We start from the raw sequence: 17,105 nt of genomic DNA, 5'->3' as shown, positions 1-17,105 counted from the left end.
AGGAGTTATGAAAGATTGAGGGGGAAAGAGACCTAGACAGCATGAGGGTTAGAGAAAGACAGAAAATAGGGGAGTCGTTCAAAGGGCACAATTCAGTTGACAATGTAACCCATCAGTTGTTTATTGATTGACTCGTCTTGCGAAAAGCGAGCGTGGCTGTGGTCTTCCTCACTGCACTGCACTGCACTTCCAAGCCTATTATTACAATTAATCCCAGTTGCAAATGTAAACATGTAAACGTAAATCTTGTATCACTGCATCCATCCCATTTCCCGAGTCTGGTACAGTCTTAAATAACAATATTGATGTCAACACCTCCAATATACCTGTCAGAGCACACAGCGCAGAAAGCAGTGCAGTAGATAAGGAGGGGAAATTTATGGTAGGGCTTTAATTTTTATTGGTGCCGCAGCCTGTGGGTAGCCTGGCAAAAGTAGTAGTGAGAGAAATGAAAAACGGCTATTCTGCTGCAAAGATGAAAGCTGAGGATTAAAAGCAAAAGTTACCCATTAGAAGTATGAGGAATGGAACACAGTGGCTTTAACATTAAGGTTCACTTGAGAAACCAGACATGTGTAACTGTCTGTGAAAGCATCATCACATCTAAATAAACCTCACAAAGAAGAAAAAACATCTTCTCGCTAATCTCTATTGGTATTTAGCTGATGTGTTACTTGACAAAACAATACTGTTGAAAGTTCAACAGCAACATCTCTCTCCAGAAACAGTGCCCCCATTACTGAGACTAATCCACAGACCCCACTCTGAGCAGTCTCTCTCTGTTTTCATATGTTTTATTGATTAAACTGAGTAACAAAGGCCTTTTTTTGTCTGGAAAAATGTGCAGCTGTTCATCACTGGGATGAGCTCTAACAGAAAGGGTGAAGAGAGAAACCTTAGACATCTCAAAACCTTGACAGATAAAAATACCTGATCCACTGATAAGCAAGTTTTAAACTGTGTTTCAAAGGTTACATGCCTGTGTACCACGGCGTTATTGATGCTGGCACTGATATAACCCGAATAAGCTGTTTTGGTTAGCAGGAGAGTGGCATCTAATATGCGTGATGACATACAAATACCTGCCAGTGATTGATGAAGAAGAGCACAGCTATTAAAAATTATGCATGGCATCTCTATGTGGTAAACAGAACTGTGCAAAAGTCTTGAACCTCTGCTCGTTTATTTCTATTTTGCTTCTATGGAGCCTGGTATTCTTGTCATTTTTAAAAGTAATATTGGGGGAATGGTTCTTCAGGGTTTCCGAAGATCTTTCAAAGTTTTTCTTTGGCTGCTTTTCCATTCATTTTCAGTCCAATGGTTATACATGACTACTTTCCATTTTCAGAGCAATGTTTTGCTTGCTAAGCTACTGAACGCTGGCCTGTGGATCATTCAAGGATAAAAAAGGCCTTTAACCCAAGGGATGATCCAGTGTTGTGTCTACACAAAAAAAGACCTTATATTTGCCAAAGACTTATGTCATATATCATCACATACATCTGTATGGGGCGCTGAGTGCCCTTAAGAGATTAAAGGAAACTGTAAAAAATGGAGAATAAAAGAAGAAGTGGAAAACCTTGAACCTATTTTTTTTTTTAATTTGAAAGTCATGTCCTTAAGAAAAAGACCTAATGATCTAATGGTTAGATCATTAGGTACGGAGGACAAAGGTCTTAACACGGATTCTCTAAAGCAATCTGTAAAACATGCCAGTGATGCTGGGGATCTGGCTAAAAAAAAAAAAAATTGTGGAAATCTAGATCTTCATTTTTCATCATAACCATCAGCCCAAACACGCTGCCAATGCAGTCAAAGCATACCTGAATAGAAAAGCACACAACGAAACATTACTGAAACAGTGTCGCATCACTTTGAAAGAGTAGAGAACAAAAGGAAGCCAACAAAGAAGATCTTTGAAAGTCCTTCAAGTAACCTGCAGAATTACTCCCAAAGACTACTATAGAAATTACAGGAAAAGGGAAGGGAGTTCAGGCTGTGTTAGAAGAATAAAGGTGGACATACTAAGTTATTGACTTCCAGGCTTGTTAGAATTGTACAATCTCGGCTGTTGCCTTATATAGTTCCCTATATGTTTACATCTTTCAATTCATTCCTGCAATGTTTCACCCTTTTCTACCCGGAATCTAAAGAAATGAGCAATGTTTCAAGACTTTTACAAACTGCTTCTTCTGATGCAGAAGTTTAATTACCATAAAACCAGAATTGCCTTCTTTTCAATAGTGTTGGTAAAATCCAAAGTTGCATCCATTCTATTATGTCATGAATTACAAGAACACCATTGAAATCAATACTCTACTCACATTTACAGATGCCAGAGAAATCCTTTAAGCTTACTGAAGCTCTTAACTCAGGCCCATCAGTTAACCTTTAGAAAATAATCTTTAATCAGCACAATCAGCATTTCCTGTTTTATGTTGTTAAAACATCTGATAACAATATAAAGCATATCATATAATACAGTACTTTAGTTTTTAGCCTATAAAATTGAGGCAAACTATAAAACGTCAATGGGTCGCATTCTCAACCAAAATTGTACAATTTCATCTCCTTAGAGGACCTAAACGATTCTGTTACTTTCAGATTATAACTCAGATTGTTTGCTTTACAAAAAATATGCTCCACAGAAAGGATTAATCAATGAAGGGATTTCTTTCGCGTGAGTAAAAAGGGTTAGCGTACAACGTAGGAGGAGCTCATCAATTCAGCAATAAAAAGTAATAAAGACCAAGTTAAAAAAAAACATTTTTGTGTTAAAAACCTTTATTCATTTTGGTAAAAACTGACTAAAGATTACTTAATTTATTAGCCAAGAACCATTTGGGTTATAAACGCTGTTTGATATATTATGAGTTTACACTTCTAATCAACAGTTTAAATATGTGTTTCTATCACAGTGTACATAAAATAATCAGCCGATTAAATGATAATTACACTAATGTAGTGTTACAGCCCAACAGTACTTTTGTTATTACTTCATGAAAAACTCCAATATAATTGGAAGGTATTTCAACAATCCTGAAACAAGTCTATAATGAAAATCCTCTTTAAACGCAGGTCAAAAACTCACCCTGTGTACCCTTTAGCTTTATCTGACTACTAATCAGTCAACCACAAGTAATGGCTGACACCGTGCCCTGGCTCCTGACCGGTGTCACGGTCAGGAGGGCAGTGTGACTCCTCACCCTCATTTACTTCGCTCTCGCTAACGAGGGATGACAAATAAGATGAGAAAGGAAGGTGTGAGGGAGCAGCCTAACAAGTCCTGTAATTACTCATTCACGACTCTTATCTTCCCCGCAGACTCTCCTATCGAACCGGACAGGACACGGCCAACTGTGACACATGCCGGAACAGCGCATGCATTATTTACAGGTTAGTAGCCATTCCTCTTCAAAGACACGATGATCCAAATGCGCCCTGCTCTTTCTCCTTGAGGGAAAGTGAACAGGTGGAAAAGAGACACCACAGAGAGGAGGAGAAGGGCTATTACTAATGCTGCTAATGAGCGCATGGGGACATGTGACATTTACACGCGACGCTGTCCATTAAGCTATATGTCTTCTTCTGATTCTCATACTGTCCCTTCACACTGCTTCATTCACTGAGTAGAGGGGATAAATACAATGGAGCGTGTGAGCACAGGGTTGCAAAAGGTGAAATTAATTACCGTCCACACATCATGAAATATCATCACAGTGCGCTGTTTCCAAGCCAACTAAAAATCTGAATGACTTAAATGTAAAGTTCAATTTATTTGAAAACTAATATACGTGTGCAAAGTCAACCAGGCGAGAAAGTATCTTCTTTTGAAGACACACGTGGCATAACTTAATTTGGAGGCACTATGCTTGTATGTTAAACAATGTTTAGTTGCTCTGTTGGAGGCTTCAGAATATCTAATTCTCATACAAAAACGCTAAATTCAGCGATGGTTCTCAGATATAGCCTCTAAGAATCATGAATCCCTATACACAAACTCACAACAAGCCAGCTAAAAGTTATTGCAATACTTAATTAAAGCCCAACTTTGAAATAAATTGCAAAGATGCAGTGCCCTACCAAACTGAGATTGCTGCTAAATTTCATTTATTAAGTCTACGTGAGTCCTTGTAGGGCATGACAATTAAGTCAAGCTTGTACCATGTTCTTACACAGTCAGTATGACCCCCATGAAGGCTCTTTACTCACAGTTAGAATGGCAAGACACAAGGATAAATTGCGTATGCGCATGCAGCTTAGCTGTTTCTGTTTTTCAGTGATTACAAGAAGTAAGCTGACAACGGTCAAAACGAGCGAGATGGGGAAGAGATGGAAAAGAAAGGAGATTTAAAAAAGTAGGTGGGTGAGAGGCAATCAATAAAAGTGTTTTCAGTGGTCACTGCTGTTCTACTCAGTCTACTTTTCTCCTCTGAGAAGCCATTTATAATCATTTTCTATCTACTGCTCTCAATAACTGATAAGCCTCTGAGTCTGGCCATACTTCAATCGGCTCCTGAAAATCAAGGAGCAGGGCATAACTCTGTTCCCTCTGATGTGTGAGATGAGGAAGGGTGCATTGCAACGTGAAATATTTTAGGATCCCAGCAGGTCCTCTGCATAGCCGCAGGGTTGACAACAAGAATGGTGCTTTAACAACAATTCAATGACAGAACGACGGGGTGATTTGAGCTGACTGATGGCAAAGAATTTGAAGGACACAAGACAGAACTAATTAATAGGCAATGGTTTAAAAAATGAATGAAATAGAACTGACTCCTGAGATGAGATTTCGCTCTTATATATAGTTAATATGTACAGTGTCAATGCAGAGCTTTGCCCATGGAGAATAGGCACCCCTGTTCCCTCTAACACAGGCTCTTTCTCCACTCTCCATTCCTAAGACAAGACCACAAAGATGTTTGCTAACCTTTGCTCTCAATCTGCAAGCAACAAACTGTGTAGCAAAATGCTTAATTTTAACAAATAAAAGCAATTTCCCTGTAAGGCTCTTAAAAGAAATTACCTTTCCTATGATGCTTGCACACTTTTGTTTTTTTTAGTTTGTTTTTTTTACTAAAGTCATCACATCAATGTGATTTCTAATGCTCTGGTGTTTAGATGTGGCCGATATTTAATCAGTGATGTGCTGACAGGTGCAAAAGTGAAAAATTTCTTTAAAAAAAAAAAAAATTGAAATGACATTTGTTTAATTTGATTGCAGTGTTCAGATTGGGTATTTTTATTCTGTTTGCACTTTTAAACCGACTATAATTCAAATTTTAGGCTTCTGTAAACGTAGCTCCTGGTGTGTATATCAATGTGACCTCAATTCCCACTGAAGATATTAAATATGCAAATGCAGGTTGCAATAAAAGCTATGATTAAGTGTAGCCATTTGAATATGAGCCAATTATACATACGAGTGAGTTGTTCAAAATAGAACGCGTATGGAGATTTTCAATACTAAAAAAGCCCAAAGAAAAACTGATTGTTCTATAAAGTTGACACAAAGTAAGGTCAGATTTTCCCTCTGATTTTGCAGGTGTTGATCTTGCAGAAAGACTGACAACTGTCTTTAACGTCAAATATCCACATTCGGCTTCCTAGATCTGCCACAATTGACTGAAATTCTTCACCTGCGGAGGAAGTGCAGAAAAACACAGACTGTATATTGGAAAAATAGCTGTCAATAAAAATAAAAAAAACCCAGGAGGCTCATTTTTAACAAACCCTGTCTGGGTCTGGCAGGGTTTTAGCTTGACGAAGGGCAAAAATTTTTTAAATGTGATGTTTAAAATCTGTTAAATTGACCCGAGTTCTTCTTTAAGAGACTCGCTTGGCATGGTAAATTGTGTTGATTAGACACAGAATCAAATATAGCAGTTGTATTCACACAGGCGGGGGGATTAAATGGCAATCTAATTACTTAGATCTCCATGAAAACAACCTCTCTGGAGGTGGAGGAACACAGGATAGGAGGCAGAGCCGTGAAGGAACACTGTGTATAAGGGAAGAATAGTTGTCTATGATATCAGGATTTCTCGTGAGTATGCTGGAGTAAACTCCTAAATGTTAATGTGATATACCTGGTCTCGAGGCTAGAGTTGGAAATATGGATACATAAATCATTTTAACGCCAAGTAAGAAGCCATGCACTCTTCAACGTAATCAATTCGTCCAAGAGTATCTGGCATCATCCAACCCAACCTTAGCATAACAACAGCACCAGATCAATATGATGCTGCAGTCTATGGGCATGGACTTCAAACAGAATACAAAAGCTGCTATAGTCTCTTGTCCTTGTCTGGTCCCACTTTCCTCGTTTTTAACCATCTTGAACTCGGTCGGTCTCTCTTTCATCCTCCCTCAGTAACTTTCTCAATCTCACTTTTTCTCCTCCACACAGCTAACAGTGTGTTTTCAAATGAACTTGGGGATTCAAAGCTTAATACAATGTGCATGACATTGAAACAGAATGAGGAAAAAGGCAGAAAAAAACAATATTCTGTCTTGCCTATTACAGTGACGTAACATCTGTTACTGAGAAGGGTTAGGAGAGAGGAGTTTGGTGGGGGGAGTTAGAGACTAAGCATGAGAGTAGGGCTGCCCAAAACGATTATTTTGATCGTCGACTAATCAGATCGTGCATCCATTGGACGTAAAACGTACAGCTTATTGCACCAGCATGCATCTGCTCTTATATAACTATCATTAGCTTACAGCTTTAAGTGTTTATGGTATGTGCTAACAAAAAATAAAGACAAGATGATAGTTTATTAAATTTGAATGAAATTTGCAGATTGTTTTGGTGGAGTTTAATAAACTCAGCCGTCTGCTCCTTGCTATCTAAAATATAACGGGACACCGGAGTATATTCTCGAGCATCTGTGTAAAAACTATAATTTTAATCTCAGCCAAATCGATTTACTCAGGAACAAATAAAATACCGAAAAAAGCCAAACAATAACATTTTAAAGTTATCCAAGTGACTTATATGTCATGTTTAACCTGAGTAGCAAAAGACGGCGGTGGGTTGAAAAAGATTTGCCGGGTGTCCGGTGTTCTCACGGGCTCTAGTGAGCCTTGCCCCCGGCTAGCTATCGAGCTAGTGGGTAACAGATGTCTCGGAAAATGTCGGAGCGCTTTTGAAAATATGTGGTGTCTTGATAAACTGAGCAGATATTTGAGGTTTACACAGCTACATTCTCGCCTGAAAATATGTTAAACATTTATTTTGTGACCGAGAAAGAATAATAAGAGTAACATTAAAACTAACTAGCTGCCGCCATTGTTGGAAACTGAGCTGTGCTGCGCTATGAATTCTGGGACACAGTTTCTTCTTCTTCGGGGTTTAACAGCAGCTGGCATCCTTGTACATGAGGTGCTGCCATCTTCTGTTTCAGTCCGTTATTACACTCTTAAATCCTACTACTTATTCCTGCATCTTTTGGGATCTTACAAAGCTTCAAACGACGCGTCGACTATTAAATTAGTCGTAGACAATTTTGATAGTCGACGTAATCCTGACTAGTCGACTAATCGTGGCAGCCCTACATGAGAGACAAACACAGAAAGAAGCTGGATAAAAAGACATCAATGGACAGGATGGTGCGGAAAAGTCGGGATTCGAAATGCATTCCGCTGATGCTTCTCGACGCAAAAACCCTGTAATCTCATTTTCCTCACATTGCTTTTATATGGGTTAATGTGCTGATCAAAAACAGAGATAGATTTAAGTGGTTGTGATTAAGGAAGTCGATTTGGGAGGTCCCCATCACTGAGTTACATTGTTAACAACAGACTACAAATATTCCCCAACAGTTAAATTTTCTCATTAGCTTCCGAGTCCTGCGATTAATTCTGAAGCAGAGCATTACAAGTGATCATTAAACTGACTATCTGATGGTAAAACATTCTTTGAATAACACTGTGCAGTGCAATAAGATAGCAAAAAAAAAAAAAAATCAACAAAGGAATGGGCTTTTAAAAGGAGGACAAATATCCAATCTATTGTGCGAGGCTATGAAAATCAATTAAGCGTCGCTAAAGGCTGAAGAGCTGATTACATTAGAACATATGGAAATTACTGAGCAGCGAGGCTGTCCTACCGCACAGCAGTGTTGGGGGAAGATATCTCTTTTTCTGCAAGCATAATGATGTTTTCCAACATGGTGGTAAGCCGGTTACCATAGCTACAAGAGTGATCCTCGGTATGACAGATAGTGTGGAGGGACAGTGAGGACAGTCAAGAAGAGCACATTCACACCCAGAAAAGATAAGGGGAACAAAAAGAAAGGCAGAGTGAGAATGTGTAAGAGCGAGGGGATGAAAGAGACAACGAGAGATAAAGACCCAGACGGATAAAGGGCAGGTGAGAGGTTTGTATAACAACGAATAAGTTAAAATGAGAGATTATGTATTGTACGTGGAATTGGACAAAATTCTTTTTCTAATATATATATATATATATATATATATATACACACATATATATACACACACATTGTAGAGAGGAAGGAATGGGAGTAAGAGAGGAAGACAAAGATAGAGGAGGAACAAGTGAGGGACAGAGGTTAAAGACTGACAAGGTCCGAAGTGCTTTCTTCAATTTGTTCTGATCCAACAACCCCCTCCAGGGAGTGGCAGATAGGGGACAGTAAATGCCAACAACGTCTCACTTTTTGCTTTCAGCAAAAAGTCCAAATGCGGAGTGACGCATGGGGGCCCGTGACACTTTTATAAGGCAATGCTGATAACTGGGCTGGGTAGAGACTAATAAATCTTTCATTACAAGGCCTTTTGAGTAGGTTTCAAAGATGAGATGATTATCTTTTTTTTCTCTCTTTTTTTTCCAAATGAAGTTATGCTGATTTTTTTTTCTCTTTTCAGTGACATTAAATTTTCCTTGCTATGCTGTTCCCAAGCCACGGGGCACTTTACATCTACTTTGTATGATTCGCCTGGCTCCTGAGAGCTGCGCAGATTCAGTTTCACACAAAGGCTAAGTAACAACACACAGCTACAAGGATGACTAACCAGAAACTTTTGATTGTTCAAATATGTATGCTGTTTGTGGGGATTAGTCTGATTACATTACATTTACTACGTGTATTACTCAACTTTAAAAACGAAATATTTAAAAAATATCAGGCTTGAAAAGGAATGAAAACACTTCATAAGCTATGTTGAGTACAGCATTGTCAGTTTCTATGCTGATATTGTCAACTGGTACTGCATCATGTGACTTTATACGTCAGTGCAAACGCTCCTCTTTTTAAAAAAAAAAAAAAAATCACGTTCACAGCATTTAAGTTCGACTGGGTAGTGTCCAGGGTGGTTGGGGGTGTTTTCTAACAAAGATCATTCATTTAGTTTTAGCTTCCAATGAGGTTCACAGTCAAATCAGAAGACTACAGACTTATAAAGTAGTGTTGTGTCTATGGATGGTGATGGTCAAAACTACTGACGACGGCTCGTAGATCAGGGCGATTTTTGTGCTTTTTCTCCACTGACGCAATAAACTGATATAATTATTATGAGGTGTATAATAAACTGAATCTTCCTCATTATAGTTTCTGGTTGCACTTCCACATATAACAGGAACTTGCAACCCAGACTTACTTGGGCGTGCGTGGCTACGCATCCACAATTCACGCACGGACTTCTACAAGCTTTGAAGTTAATGTGCGTCTGTGTGGAGAGGTTACACTGATCTATCGTCATCATCAAAAGAGAGACAACAGCAGGATATCTGTGACTGCTGGTTTGATTTTTAAATGTGTGCAAATGTGACCGTTGAGACTGTAAAGTGCAGAGACACGTATTCGTCTCCTAAACTTCCTGTCTCGTCTCAGTATTAAAGTCTGTTAATACTCTTTTAGCTGTTCAACTGATACCTGTCCATTAGGTTAACTAATTACGATAAAGCTAAATCAATCAGTGTTTTAAGTCAACTTATAAACGTTTCTTCTTACTGGATGAAAAAACTCCCAATGTAGATGTTCCACTTTAGCTCATTTGGAGGTTTTTTGCCTTGTGGCCACATATTGTTATTATGGAAGATGAATAGAGCCACCACAATGGGTGTGCTTTAACCTCCTCTGCCATCCAATAGCGATGCCACAGGGGGACGAGAGGATGGAATCACCCAACCCTACTATAAAGACTTTTTAAATCAGCGGTCCCCAACACCCGGGCCACAGACAGGTACTGGTCCGTTAGTCGTCTGGTACCGGGCCACGAGAGTTGAGGTTTGTGTGTGAAATTTATGGTTTTCAGGGTTTTTATCATTTACTCGGTTTCCCTTGGTCTTTTCCAGTGTGTTATGAATTTTAAATATTTACATGTTACCATAGCGACAGAGAGCATTAATTGGCAGAGAGGAGGATGTTACTCACAATGTTGTTGGCGCATTTCAGGAGGACGCTGCTAATAAAGTTACACAATTACACAGTGAATTCACGTTTACTATTTTATTTACAAAACACCACAGTTTTTGTCTTGGTCGTATCCGTTTATTTTGTTGTATTTATCTGCGACACCTTAAAGGCCAGTCCGTGAAAATACCGCCTGACATTAAACTGTTCTGTGGCGCAAAAAAGGTTGGGGACCGCCGTTTTAGATATAGTCTGCATTTAGATTATTTAATATGTGACTGAAACTGGAATTTAAGGTTGACTTATTATGGTCATTTCCAACTTGATTCTTTATTCTTGGGGTCTACAAGAATAGTTTTTCAGAGGGGGCAGGTTACAGCCAGAGTGGTGGGGCTGAAATGACCTTGCCCAACCTGGTCGTCCCCATTCTACGACATCATAGAGAGCCAGAATAGAGAAAAATCTGAAACCTGAGCATTTGGCTTTCATGGATTACTTGATTGATTATTTTAACAATTTACATGTGTTAAAGTTTAGAATTTAGAAGCACAACCTTTAACCAGATGGAAACAGCTGTACAAAGCAAAGATTGCTGCACATAAGTATCTTGATCTGTGCAACATGTAATGTACAGTGTCCATAAAGAGCATTAATTAACTCTTATTATTGTACCAACAATACAGCATAATAATCGGCATTTTAATCAGGTTAAATGGCTACATGTCCATGTAGGACTATCACCTGTAGCCATGGATGTGAAGCAACAACCGCCTCAGCAGTATTAGAGGCTTACGCTGAAGAGCAAGGAAAATCCTATCACTGCTGCTGTATATGTGTGTATGTGCATGATTATGTGTATGTGTAGAAGGAGAAACTTATCCACAGAAAATGACACAGCATTGAGCTAGAGCACCCCCTTCCCTTAAAACTCCAAGGAGATCTGTTTTGCTGTGCCTTTATCGCAGCAATAACTAAAGGTTTTTAAAGACGTGCAAAGCATGCAGGGAAATGCTCAACATTTTGCTTCATCGGTGTCACCCCCACGTTTATTACATCTATGCCACTTCTATCTGAGCTGCAAGAGCCTGTTAATTTAGTGGCCTATGCATCTTGTTTTATATGCATGTCAGAGTTTGACAAAGTGAACTACATTTGGGAACTATTTTTATGAATGGATAAAAATCAAATTTTTCAGAATGAATATAAAACAACTGTTATGACCACTTAAAATTCATATATAGGAAATATTCTTGGCAAACTTTAAAATCTACTCTGGTCTAGCCATTTGAGGCCCAAGAGGCCTCGAAGGAGGACTCTTTAAATGGTACCTGCCAACTTTGAAACTCTGGGCCAACTGTATGACAGACATGGAAAAGTTCAAACAATGTGTGCAGGTGTAATCTTGCTAAAATAATATCAAGGCACGTGCTGTTGTACTTTTTCTATGTGTTCAAAGCACAAAATCTTTTTGGAGATTTTACAGAGATGAATAAAATCCCTCAGGGATAAAATCTGAGCATCGAAAAGTAATTGTGAGCCAAACAAGAAACAGTCTTTTTATGTCCTGGTCTAAACATTTAGTTCAGGTCCTGCACGTTTTTTTCTTTCTTTTTGTTTTGTGTTTTTTAATAAAGGCTCAGAGCAAAACAAAGAACTGCATATGATTCAGCTCGCCTTTTAGCTGTTTATGCACAAATCTGAATAAATCCAAAGGTTGCGAACATGGATTGATCTGACCTTTTGAGTAAATTTGTTCATAAGACAGTTTAAATGATTTTAAATATATGCGCTCCTTCTTTAAACGTATCCCCAGTGCATTTGCTTGCAACACGGAGCTGTTTCCACATGTAATCATTTGTGCACACAAACTTCCACTAATTTCACACAGAAACACGGATATAGATTTTTACCAGTGTAATTAGCAGCCAGTGATTTATTGATCAAAGTGGCTGCGCTTTCCCTTTTATATAAAAGCCTAAAGTCAAAGAATTATATAATTCTGAGTGTCTGCTTCACTTGAGTTGCTCATATTTGCAATTATTGGAGAAAGTAATGACATGCAAAGGAAATGTTTGACTCTTTTGTGTGGACAAGTAAATTCCTCATTGAAACTGTGAAACTGTGTTGACAGATAAAGTTGGTGAACTTGAGGAGCACGCTAAGGAAAGATTTTTTCTTATATTTCATTCAAAAAATGCATATCAATATAAAGTGCCTTGAGGGGACTGTTGTTGTGGTTTGGTGCAATACAAATAAAATTGAAATTGAACTGAATAGATGTGATGCAGGTCTGGAAAACAGTACACCAGACAGAAGTTAAATGCATTCTGCACTACGGTCCACCAGTGTCAAACATCAGTCTGCTGAAAGATCTCCCATCCTTGCATTCCAAATTCCTTTATTTGCAAAATGTGCAAGAATTTTCTTATCTGTTTCAAATCTCTCCATAACACGTTCATGAAATTTTAGCTGTTTTTTGACTTCTCCATTCCACTAACCTTCATTTCCTTTTCATAACCACAACCCAGAACATTTGTACTACCAGGAATCACAGATCACATAAAGGTTCTTGTCTGTTTTTCTGCTCAAAAGCTTTTTTCAGATCATGTCAAACACATATTGGCCCAAAATGACTACATTTTTTAAAAGTAGGTTTTGCTTAAATGTTCAATATTGTTAAACGTTACATTTTGTATAACAGAGGCTTTTTCTTTTCTCTTTTTTTGCTAAAATATATTGCCTATAGATATATATGTATTGTTTAAATGGTGATTAACTGTTTTTTCAAATGTGTCAGAAATTTCCACATGAATGTCTCCTCATAAAAAAAACTCCCCACAAATGTCACTTTACTACAGAGACTTGATTTAAGAACTTATTACTATTTGACTGCACTTTCAGAGTCTATAGGGAAAATAATGTGCAATTGCAATTCCCCTTGAATACTAATAATGATCTAACTATGTATCGCTTCAAGTCTAAAATCCCAACAGATGCATTGTACTTAAATCTGAGCAGGCAGCCTGCTGCTATTATGCAAGTCTGTCTATCAGATTTGCCACCAGCCTGACTTATGTAGTGGCTGACGAAGGCTTTAGCAGATTAAAGCACAGCTGAGGAAGTAATCTGAGTTTCACTTTGCAGCACCTAGCAGTCAGTTTGCAAGTATGGGATTACAATGACGCTTGGTCCAGATAAATACCCTTGAACCCTGAGTAAATACAGAGTGAACCAACAAGGACAAGAAAAAAAACAAAAAATTAACGCATTCGTTATAAGCACTATTTTTTTCTGGTATTGTAATACTGAGCATGGATTGAAGCGACATAAAACAAAGTGACATCCTCACATCAATACGAAGGCTCTCATCTGAGGTCCAGCTAAACAAATGATCTTCAGTTCAACATCAACACCAGAGACTGAACTGAGAGTGGGAAAAACACTAATGGACTTCCCTGTCGCTCTATGATTCACAATGAGAAGGCAAATAACAAAAGAAAGACAGAAAAAGAAAAAGCAGTGGGCCAAAATGAGCAGCCAGATGCAATCAAGAAATGTCTAAATTTGGAGGTTTTACTGGGAAATAAAGATGAAGCAACCAGGAAATGTAGGTCGCTTTACCAGGCTGAGCAGTGCTGTGACAGATGCCTGCGCAGGGGTCAAGTGAGTACAGGCCATAACTTTGATGCTTAATATGGTTGTCGGGGGAATGCAACAGCCAAAAAATGTCAAGATTAAAAGAAGCACTAAGGGCAAACCTCAACCCTGGTTTCAAAGATGATAAAAGAAGAATATAAACAATAAAAGGCATTAAATAAAAGCCAGCACTCTAATATTAATGAATTATAAGAAATGAACTATACGACTTGGGTAATAAAATCCCATTTACATGGTATTCATTTCAACGATAATATGATAAAACTGCCACACTTATCATTCTTTCCCTGCAATTCATTCATTATGATTAATTTGGCAAATGTGTCCTAGAAAATGAAGATTTGGGCTACAGTAAAAGAATCAAGCAACGGGCGTAAATGGGCACAAAAAGGAGCTTTCTACAAATCTGTATCCAAAACTGTTGCAATTTTGATTCAAATTTAAATTATAATAGAAGACAAAGCTTTCAAAGTCTGTCAGACCATTTATTTATCATTTCTTCTGATTATTTTAATATTGAGAAACACATGCTCACTTTTACTTTGACACATTTAAAAAAAGCTGGATAATTCATCACCTCTTCTTTTTAAAACTCTATAAGCATTTGATGTCGTTTTAATTTTTCCCCCCCATTCTTTCTTGATCCACTTACAGCTGCTCAGCACTTCAAGGCCTCCCTTTTCATAGTCTTTGCATCTTAATGCATGCAATGTCCTCAATGAGGGACATGTCTGGACTGTATTTAATACATTCATAATAGTTTGTCTTAATAGAAGAACTCCGTAATGTACTGAGTAGCCGAGTAGCTGAGCTACTCACACATATGAATGTGTGGGGCTGCAAACCTTCAAGCTTTTATGGTGCCTTCCCACATGTACATGTTACCTATGCCATGGTTTATAACTGTGTGCTAATAAGTATTCAGCTGGTCTCCATCCACTTCAGCCCACAGGATGCTTTGTTGATGAAATCTCAAAAAAATAATTGTCCCATTTTGATTCATCTTAGTTACACTACTTCAGTCCGTCCCAACGTAAATGACTGTTTAAATTGGAATTAAATGCCCTGGAGACAATGTTGTTAATAGCAAGCCAGCAACTGGCAGTCATTTAAGCTAACACCTTTCTGTCTTTGTTCGCTGCAGTGTTGAACTGGATTTCAAACAACAGGAGGACAAGCTACAACCACTGATGAAGAGGCTTTTCCCAACAGAGGACACCCACTTTCCCCCCCTGCCTTACCCTCAGGAGGCCTTCACCTCCACCCCAAAACGCAAGTCCAAAGCTGACTCCAAGAAACACGCTCGCTGGAAACTTTGGTTCCTGTGACAACAAAAAACCATGTTCCCCTCCACCACCGTGCACAGGATTTAAGTGTCCATCCGATCATCCGCTTTTGTTTGGTTTATTCATCAACTTCTTTTATATCTATTTGGATGTAGACCTGGTATTAATGGAGACCTTGACTGGATACCGAACCCTTTTCTGAGATGACAGGATGTTTAATGAGACACGAGTGTGGATCCCACGGAAAATTCAAAATGTCATGCTTACCAAAAATGGATTCTGAGTTATTTTGAACTAATTTCTTCAAACAGGGTGTGAAATTACACCAAGGAAACATATTTGGAGATCGGCAAGGTGAGAAGATGAATTTGATTTCCCGATGTCTATTTGCATATATATTTTTTCTTCTTCTAGCTGACGTCAACGGGGTTCTGTTCTGTAATGGTTCTGTGCCCTTCACATTTCCATTCATCAGTTGGGACTTTCTTCCCAGCCTCCAGGAGAGGTTGGCAGATCAACCATAATGCTCTGAGGCCTCCATAAACAGCATATCACTGTACTGCAAAGCACAATTAGAACTGTTCAGGATACATTTTCTCCAGAATAATTAAAAAGACCTATTTTGAGTAATAACTCACATATGTAGATTGTCTACTAACCATGCAGAGTGAAGACTTTCATATCTATATAAAGAAGAGACCTAAAGGACAAAATATCAGAGATGTTTATTGGAGTTCTACAGTCAACTTTTTATCCATCGCTAAAATGTCTCCTTGAATCCACTGACTTTGAAGAAAAAAAACAAAACAAAACAAAAGAAGAAAGAACACTTATTTTCTTAATATTTGCAAAGTTAAACATCCATGTACTTTTTTCTATATAAATATATCTATATACATTCACTTTAAGATTTAGCAAAATGTATTTATTTGAGCTGCAGTGACGGGAGCTGTGCAGTTCAAACACTACAGTGCAAAAGGAAGTCGATCATTTTACAATTCTCAACTCGTTTCCATGCATCGCAAAGTTCGTACTAACCTCACGTATGCATATGGTCATTAAACACCAAGAAAAGACAAAAACCCATTCATTGGTATAAAAGCATAGACACACAGAGAAAACTGTTACGAAACCAACTATAATAAACAGTTGGTTTTCAGCACACGCGAAGGGTATCAGAGGATAGCTTTGATTGTATTGCTGCAGTATCCTGTATCAGCTACTATAATAATAATAATAATAATAATAATAATAATAATAATGGATTGGATTTATATAGCGCTTTTCAAGGCACCCAAAGCGCTTTACAATACCACTATTCATTCACTCTCACATTCATACACTGGTGGAAGCAAGCTACAGTTGTAGCCACAGCTGCCCTGGGGCAGACTGACAGAAGCGAGGCTGCCATATCGCGCCATCGGCCCCTCTGGCCAACACCAGTAGGCAAGTAGGGTAAAGTGTCTTGCCCAGGGACACAACGACCAGGACAGAGAGCCCAGGGATCGAACCGGCGACCTTCCGGTTACAGATGCGATTCCCAACCCCCTGAGCCACGGTCGCCCAATAGCTACTGAAACCAAGCCAGAGAAACTGAATGTGCCACTTCTGATCACAACCAGGGCTTCTACAGTGCAGGGTGGCAGGCTTATAGCCTTGCATGCTTTTTACAACCTTTGAACTTTGCAGGATATTTTCTAGCTTTTAAAACAATTTTTAATGAGATTGACAAAATTCCCCCCCCCCTTTCCCTTTATTATTGTTATAATTAGTTCCTGCTCAT

At 38.5% G+C, this 17,105-nt stretch overlaps 2 protein-coding genes across 4 annotated transcripts in view; one reads left to right on the top strand and one right to left on the bottom strand.

The window, feature by feature from the left end:
- insyn2a (inhibitory synaptic factor 2A) overlaps positions 1 to 16,035 on the top strand; it is a 32,046-nt gene extending 16,011 nt beyond the window's left edge. For both annotated transcript variants that reach the window (XM_085284893.1, XM_085284892.1), the window contains exons 3-4: positions 3,325 to 3,396; positions 15,181 to 16,035. In XM_085284893.1, coding sequence (XP_085141019.1) covers positions 3,325 to 3,396; positions 15,181 to 15,364 — 256 coding nt within the window. In that variant the 3' untranslated portion in view covers positions 15,365 to 16,035. The remainder of the gene's footprint in view (positions 1 to 3,324; positions 3,397 to 15,180) is intronic.
- Positions 1 to 17,105, bottom strand: part of dock1 (dedicator of cytokinesis 1) — a 196,043-nt gene that overhangs the window by 86,679 nt on the left and 92,259 nt on the right. The gene's annotated exons all lie outside the window — the stretch shown is intronic.

This window comes from Mchenga conophoros, linkage group LG8, assembly GCF_057382185.1.
Source record: "Mchenga conophoros isolate Kocher_MC1m ecotype Shallow Benthic linkage group LG8, M_conophoros_male_GT1.1, whole genome shotgun sequence".
Taxonomy (NCBI): domain Eukaryota; kingdom Metazoa; phylum Chordata; class Actinopteri; order Cichliformes; family Cichlidae; genus Mchenga; species Mchenga conophoros.
The sequence above is the reverse complement of the archived record's forward strand: the minus strand, read 5'-3'. Positions and strand labels throughout refer to the sequence as shown.